The following is a 7,486-nucleotide window of genomic DNA, read 5'->3' on the forward strand; positions in this document are numbered from 1 at the left end:
CTCTTAATTCATTCACTTCAAGCCTCAAGCATTAATTCTCTTGTATAGCTTTCTATCTTTAAACACTGTACTGACTTCAGCTTTAAACACTGTACTGACTTCAGCATCAGAGGGGCCTTCCTCGCACAACTCTCGAGGCTAGTTTACGTGTGTTTGCTGTGCAGGAAACCCTTGTCCCATTCATCACTTGAGTCGAGTTCAATCTTCAGCCCACAAGAGAGGTCCAGACAGAGGACCCATTGTTTTCCCTCGAAACACGGTCATACACATGCTACAAACCAACCGTGCAGGACTTTATAACTAAGATAACTTCCTGTATGTCGAATGCCCAATTCTTGAATCACTTTTGTGTGTCTACCTAACAACCCCAACTCACCCACCCAACTCTCTCCGCCCCTGAACATTGAATGGCTGATCCGTCGTCCCAAGTTCCTCTGCTTCGTGTTGCATATCAGGTCTCCTTTACTTTTTTATTGCTCATTTACAGTTATATGTGCTTGGTTTTCAGTTGTCACTTTCATTACTTACTTTTCAAGAGTACAATTTCAATTTATGTTTTCACGGCTGATTTTCAGATTTTTTTTTTAAAATTAAAAAAAAGGCAAAATTGGCTTAGAACCGCACAAACTATTGTTTGGGTGCGCTCAATAGCATGAATTTTGAGTGGAGCGATGAACAGCACAAACTTTGGGGGTTGGGTGCTGTTCTAGCCAGTAGCCAATATATTTAAAATGAGAAGTTATTTTTCTGAGAAATAAGAACTGCATAGTATAACAGAATAAATATAATTGTTTTAGTGGAGTTTTGACTAAAATGTTGTCAAAATATACATTGAAGTTTTGACAATTCTGTTAAAGAAATAAAAATAAATACTTCGGAAAAAAAATTAAAGAGGTTTTCAGTCGACCATTGTTAAGTTTATAGGGAAATTTTGACAAGAATGCTGTTTAATTATATAATGGAGTTGCTTGATCAAGAAATTAAGGTTAGGCAAGTGTTTCGAATTTAGAATCTCTGATTATTTTTTGAATCAAACTTGCATTTACAGGGAGTTCCTGGTGCATATAGTCAGCTTGCTGCTGAGAGGGCGTATCCGAATTGTGAAGCTGTACCTTGTGAGCAATTCGAGACTGTTTTCGAAGTACATTCTCAAAACTATTGGCTTAATTGAATAAATGATTGTACATATTATTATCTTTTTAAAATGATTTTGGCATTTTAGAGAGGCAATTCGTTAAATACCATTTACGATTGCATACATGTTCAGAGCTGATTAGAGATTTAAGCTTGACTTCTTGAGTTATAGGTTAAATTCCCGGTTCCCCTATTGAAGCTGGAAGTAAAAAAAAATAATAATGCCTTCATTTATCAGTCAGAAAACGAGGGTATTAGACTTTTAGTTAGCAGCTTTAAAAAAATTCAAGATTGGTGAATAAGATGATTTCATTGTCAGATCATTTTCGTGGAGCCATAGACTTTCTGTTCTTTGGCCTTACGATTCTAATTGACTAATTTACATCTAAACTGACCAAGTTCTTATCTACTATAAAGCAGCAGATGGTTGTTGTGTATAGGGTTCAGAGTTAATAAGAAAGTCTTTATGTTAATTTTGGGGGTGTGGTTAGTTGTGTACACCCATGGTCGGAGCCTTTATAGAAGGTCGATCTGGTGTTATGTTGATATTAGGGATGGAAGAGTGTGTACCTATTATACATTAGTGAAATAGGTTTAATCTTGTGATGTTTCTAGGCACATAGTAGGTTAGCTTGTTATCAGTCATTTACGTTCAATTTACTTACATTGTTTGAAATTTTGTCATGCATAATTAAAATATATTTCTAAAAGTGATTAATAAAAGTTGTGTGGTGTACTAATCTAATATAAAGTATGACTTTGTATCTTTGATATTGGGAATCCTATTTCTGTTTATTTGGCAAAGTTTAATTGGGGGCATGAAGACTGTGATTATAGAAACTAGGCAGTTGGCACCAAGGAGAAATTTTAAAGAATTCTTTTTTGCAGGGGAAACCTTTTTTGTATCCCATTTAGCTTATCATAAACTTATTGAGAAAAAATGCTCCTAGGGATATCTTCCCATATGTAACTATGGACGTTTTGTCTATTGATTAATGAACTAGCTTGCATTTTCTTTCAAAAAAATAAATATAAAAAAGTTGTCAAGAAATTGCCACTCACATCACTATTTTGGTCTTTCCTTTGTTAGAATTATGGAGTATGTATTTTCCCTTTTTTTAGCATTTCAGAGTTTAATTCAGTTCCAGTCGTATCCGCTTAGCTATTAAAGAACTAAATAAATAATGGATTACAACTTGATTATCCAGCATTCCAAGTCAAATGTAGTTTTACTATTGACGGCATTAAATGATAGGAACCAAACTTTCTCTTGTTGCTGTATGCATGCTTTTGATCGCAATAAAACCTCTGCTTATCTATCTCTCATATTACCCTTCACTTATTTGCAAGTTGCAACTTTACATCTTACTAGACTGGGTGGTGTGACTGGTGTCACAAATTGCTTTTGTCCTGCATTAAACAAGAATTAGTCAAAACAAATTAATATGTATGCGGTCAATTAGAGGCACTAGATTAACGGCATTTTTTCATAAGAGCATAATTTAAGTGCCTGTTACTGGCTATATCCGCTGGAGATAAAAAAAAGGGGGTTGCAAAATAATTTCTCTATATCTTCCTTGTTTTAAGACAGTTTATTGTGTAAAACCATAAGCCCATAAAATATGTATTTGCCTGAGGTCTGCATTTATTGCTCCAGGCTGTTGAGAAGGGGCTTGTTGATCGAGCTGTTTTACCTATTGAGAATTCTCTAGGGGGTAGCATCCATAGGAATTATGATCTTATGTTGCGGCATAGACTTCATATAGTTGGTGAAATAAAAGTTGTTATTCGGCATTGCTTATTAGCCAATCATGGTGTAACACTTGAAGACCTGAAACGAGTGTTAAGCCATCCACAGGTATTTAGATCTTATACTAATCCATGTTGTTCTTAGATATGATATTTGCGTCAATTTAATTCAAAAAAAATGAATTTGTAGGCTCTTGCTCAATGTGAGAATACATTGACCAAGTTTGGATTAATTAGAGAAGTAGCTGATGACACTGCTGGTTCAGCACAAGTAAGTTTTTGCTTTAGCTCGTTTAAGATTTTTTGTCCTTTTTCCTTACTCCTTTTATTTTGCTGTAATTATCAAATATACTATTTTGTGATGATTGAGGAAAGTGCGAGACTAGTTTGATTAATGAGAAAAGTGTGAGAGCAACCCAACTGATAGAATTGGTCTGGTAGTTTTTTAAAACCTTTTTTTTTTTTTTTTTCCTTAAGGGTTGAACAAAGTGGTTGTTTAATGGATGGAATATTGATTCTTAGTTTTTTTACTTGATGACTGATGGAAGGTCACCTTAGCTAGGTCCAACTGATGGAAAGTACCTTTTTTGTCGCCTAAAGTATGTGAAATTTTCAGTCCAACGAATTAATAACCTTATAACAGCTGCAAAGCTAATGTTTTAGTGCCATCAAAATTGACAACTCCAGTCAATTAATCGTTATGAGGCAAAGGTGCCTCAGCTAGGCAAGCAATCTAACTGAATTGTGCATCCTAATCACTTATACTATGACCCTGATTGTGACTTTTACTAAACATTTATACCATATAAAATGTGACTCATATGCTGTATATATTGTTTTATTTGTAGTATATTGCAAACCACCAGCTCAAAGATGCAGGTGCAGTTGCTAGTGCCACAGCTGCTAAAATCTATGGACTAAATGTACTAGCTGAAAACATTCAGGTGGGATATACTAAAGCGTTGAATTGGGATGAGCCTCAATGAAAAGTACCCTAAGTAACTCGAGACCTATTTGTCACTTGATTTCTTCTACAGGATTATTCTAATAACATCACTCGATTCTTGATGCTAGCAAGGGAGCCAATAACTCCATCAGCTATTAGGCCATTCAAGGTATCAGAGATGATAAAAAGTAACTATGTACCATAATTCAGGCATGATTTTGTTTGTATATATATGAGATTTGATGAATATGCCTGTCAGACAAGTATTGTTTTTGCACTGGATGAGGGTCCTGGGGCATTATTTCCAGCACTTGCTGCATTTTCTTTGAGGCAAATCAACCTCACAAAGGTGTGTTTTCCCATCTACCAATGTGTCTCAACTACTGACTAGCGTTAATTATACTAAAATCATGTTGTAACACAGTATTTTGCATTGATCAGATTGAAAGTCGTCCAAATCGAGCTAGCAAAAATGGATCACTAAAGTATATACAGTAACATTGCCTTATACTTAGCACATGTTCTCATACTGTGGTACCTTGAAAAACATCAAGCTGAATATTGTTGTTTTTTCCCCCGCCTCAACCCCTTTTTTTTTCTCCTTCTACACTTTTCAGGTGCTTCAACTATCTTTTCTATTTGGATTTTGAAGCATCAATGGAAGATAAAGCTGCGCAAAATGCTGTCAGAAATATTGAGGTAGTTCTTTGGGGAATATGGGAGAAAGATCTCTGTTAACTAATTTCATGTATGTGTGTGTGTGTATTTCAAGTAAATGGCTGCTGCTATTTTTGACAGGAGTTTGCTTCATCGCTGAGAATATTGGGCAGTTATCCATCAGATATTGGCATGTCATAACTAAATTGACAGCGGGTAAATTTTCCATTATAATGTTTGTACATTTCTCAAGATTGAGATAACGAAATTTTAATTGATTATTAATTCATACTAGTATATGTTGAGGTTCTTACCTTACCTCTCACATCGACCTTCTATACCAAGCTCAAAGTGAAATTGAAAGATGGATTTTACCAAAGCTAGACTATTTAAAGTGCAAATAGAAAGCTTTAAGGTTGGGTGTCATTTTTTTTTTTTTTTTTTTGTTGTCTAGAAATGAGTGCATGAAAGAGACGCCTTATGTGGTGAAACTTCATGTGTTGGGGTTTTTAAGATTTTTAGCTTTATATACCACTATTGCTACCATAAATTTGGTACTGCATCCTCTTTTCTGCTTTGAGATGTATGAATGTGTACATTGGCATTTAAGACTTCAAAAGCTAGTCTTAGAATGGTGAAGTGAGTGCTCTCTTTGGAGGGTTAGAGTGGATTCAGGTTTACATTTATAGAAAAGCTTATAATTATGGAGAACAAGTTGAATGTCTGGACTCTAGGATATGCATGAATTTAAAGAAGTTAGGTTCTAGAAGGGGGAGATGTTTATTAAGGAAATTGACGAGGCTAAGAGTATTTGTTAATGAACATGATCATCTTTAGCAAAAAGTTGGAATTGTTGATTCTCGCCGCGGGCGGGGGGTGGGGTGGGGGGGTGGGGGTGTGATTCTGTTCCTATCTGTTTTCTAATGTGGGGAATTGGAAGCGAAGGCAAAGACATGATACATCCTTTTATGTAAAGCTTTACAGGGATGAAACTGATATTTTATGCTGGATCGGTTGGAGCATAACCATATTTCTTCTTTGTATTGAGTTTAGTATGAGACGATTTCGAGGAGAATCGAAGGATGTTCTGGAATTTGATGCATTTTCTCTTCTGTTGTTACTTGTAAATACGTTAACCGGTTAAAGATGATTTGCTGCTGGTATAATTTTTTTCCTTGTAATTTTTCTACAAGCTGCAAGTTATCCTAAGTCTTTTTAACATTTTATGGAATTAATTTTGAATGGTGGATGACCATGCATGTTGAATATTTTGATAGAGAGTCCATATAGTCAATATTTCAGCCCATCTTTAACCCTGGGAAAAATGTGCTGAAATGTACACAATGCTCTACTAATGAATCGTGATGATGTTCCTAAACCAATCCACTGCACGCCTAATTGGTGCATCATGTTGTGGCGGTTGCATTTGTATAAGGACTAAGGAGGGGCCTGAGTTATGACCATGGGCGCATGCACTTGGGGCTGTGTGGAGCTATATTGTGTGCACACTGTATTCACACTAGGATTGTTAAGTTTGACATCGGTTTAAGGAACTCCTACTACCTCACACAACCCTGTCCTTCCTCTTTTGTTTCCTTTGTAATCCTTGATTCAAGGAAGGGTGGGAATGTGGGATAGCCTATTCTTCCAGCTAACGTTTTCGAAAGTGTTTTGGTACTGTAAACTTAGCTCCCCATAAATTAGCAGATTTGGTCCGCACGGAATCTAGTAGGAAATCATTGCTAATTTATATATATTTTAGCCTTTTGAAATTTATAGAGGTTCCTGCACCTATTTTTATGCCTGACAAGATAATCTTTTTGTTCATTTTGTTGTAGCATGCATCAACGTGATCCTTGATATTGCAGCAACATTGGATTGGCTTTTTCTTCACTAATCAAGTTTATCCCTTGAGCAATTAAAGAACAGTGGTTAATTTCTGCCCTTAAATATGTGTACCGAAAAAAATCATCATTAATAACATAATACTAAAACAAACATTAGGAATGACACATGTCACTTCCTGATACCGTTTTTTGCTCCAAAGCCCTCATTTTTATTTCTTTTCATTTTTCTCCGTACTTAGCATAGTATTATAATATTACCTTTCTATTTGACTATTTTTTCATACAATAAAAAAATTCATGCCATCTATTTCATGGCAATGTCTCAAATTTTCCATATTCTTGTACCTAGTATAAAGTATTTTCAATATTCTTAATTTCTTATACAGAGTATTTTTGTTTGGTTGAACTGTTTTTTCTACTAAGGCTTTGTTTGGTTTAACTTTAGTGATGGTGGTAATCCAAATTTTATGGAAAATGAATATGTGGATAATTATTTATTTTTTTTATTTAAATTTGATAAAGGAAATGCATAGTTGTTTGGTTAACATTTATGCAGGACGTCGCACTTCAGCCCTGTTCACTTCACCTTAAAAAAATAATATTTAATATAAATAATTTCAGTTTAGTAAAAATAATTTCAGTTCAGTAAAAATCAGTAAATGTAAAGAAGAAATATAATGGAGATTTAGTAAAAGTAATTTCAGCTCAGTAAAAATAATTTCTATTTAGTAAAATTAATTTCAGTTCAGTAAAAATAATTTAAGTTCAGCAAAAATAATTTCAGTTTAGTAAATATAATTTCAGATCATCAAAAATAAGGTGAATTGAATGAGGCCTTACTTGGGTAAATGAGAATTCTTAAAAAATGTAAGAATATAATTCTCCCTTATATCTTGGTCAGTCAAATTATTTTGTTTATTTTTGGATGAACTTACATATTTACCCCATTTCATCCAAAAATCTTGGTCAATCAACTGAAAAAGTTGTTAAAATTGTAACACGTATAATATATGGGAATAATACAAGATTAATCAAACAAAAACAAAATATAGAAAATTAATTCATGAAAATACAATTTTCTATATGTCAATTAAACATGATTATAATTTTAACTTTCTATATGTCAATTAAACATGATTATAATTTTAACTTT

The 7,486-nt window shown here is 34.1% G+C and overlaps 1 protein-coding gene across 1 annotated transcript; it reads left to right on the forward strand.

The window, feature by feature from the left end:
- The first annotated feature begins 307 nt into the window (after positions 1-307).
- LOC110711963 (arogenate dehydratase/prephenate dehydratase 2, chloroplastic-like) lies at positions 308-6,696 on the forward strand. The gene is made up of 11 exons (XM_021890405.1): positions 308-455; positions 1,049-1,141; positions 2,792-2,992; positions 3,074-3,154; positions 3,732-3,827; positions 3,921-3,998; positions 4,089-4,178; positions 4,271-4,314; positions 4,447-4,528; positions 4,628-4,702; positions 6,325-6,696. The coding sequence occupies exons 1-10, from the start codon at positions 408-410 to the stop codon at positions 4,685-4,687; spliced, it is 873 nt and encodes a 290-aa protein (XP_021746097.1). The 5' UTR covers positions 308-407; the 3' UTR covers positions 4,688-4,702; positions 6,325-6,696.
- The last annotated feature ends 790 nt before the right edge of the window (positions 6,697-7,486 follow it).

This window comes from Chenopodium quinoa, unplaced genomic scaffold (genome assembly GCF_001683475.1).
Source record: "Chenopodium quinoa cultivar QQ74 unplaced genomic scaffold, ASM168347v1, whole genome shotgun sequence".
In the NCBI taxonomy this organism is placed as follows: domain Eukaryota; kingdom Viridiplantae; phylum Streptophyta; class Magnoliopsida; order Caryophyllales; family Amaranthaceae; genus Chenopodium; species Chenopodium quinoa.

What these genes read in the sequence shown, in the direction of transcription:
- LOC110711963 (XM_021890405.1), top strand. Translation starts at nt 408, where the DNA reads ATGGCTGATCCGTCGTCCCAAGTTCCTCTGCTTCGTGTTGCATATCAG. An exon ending in ACACTGCTGGTTCAGCACAA is followed by an intron (nt 3,155 to 3,731) that starts GTAAGTTTTTGC and finishes TTTTATTTGTAG; the next exon opens with TATATTGCAAACCACCAGCT. An exon ending in TACTAGCTGAAAACATTCAG is followed by an intron (nt 3,828 to 3,920) that starts GTGGGATATACT and finishes TTTCTTCTACAG; the next exon opens with GATTATTCTAATAACATCAC.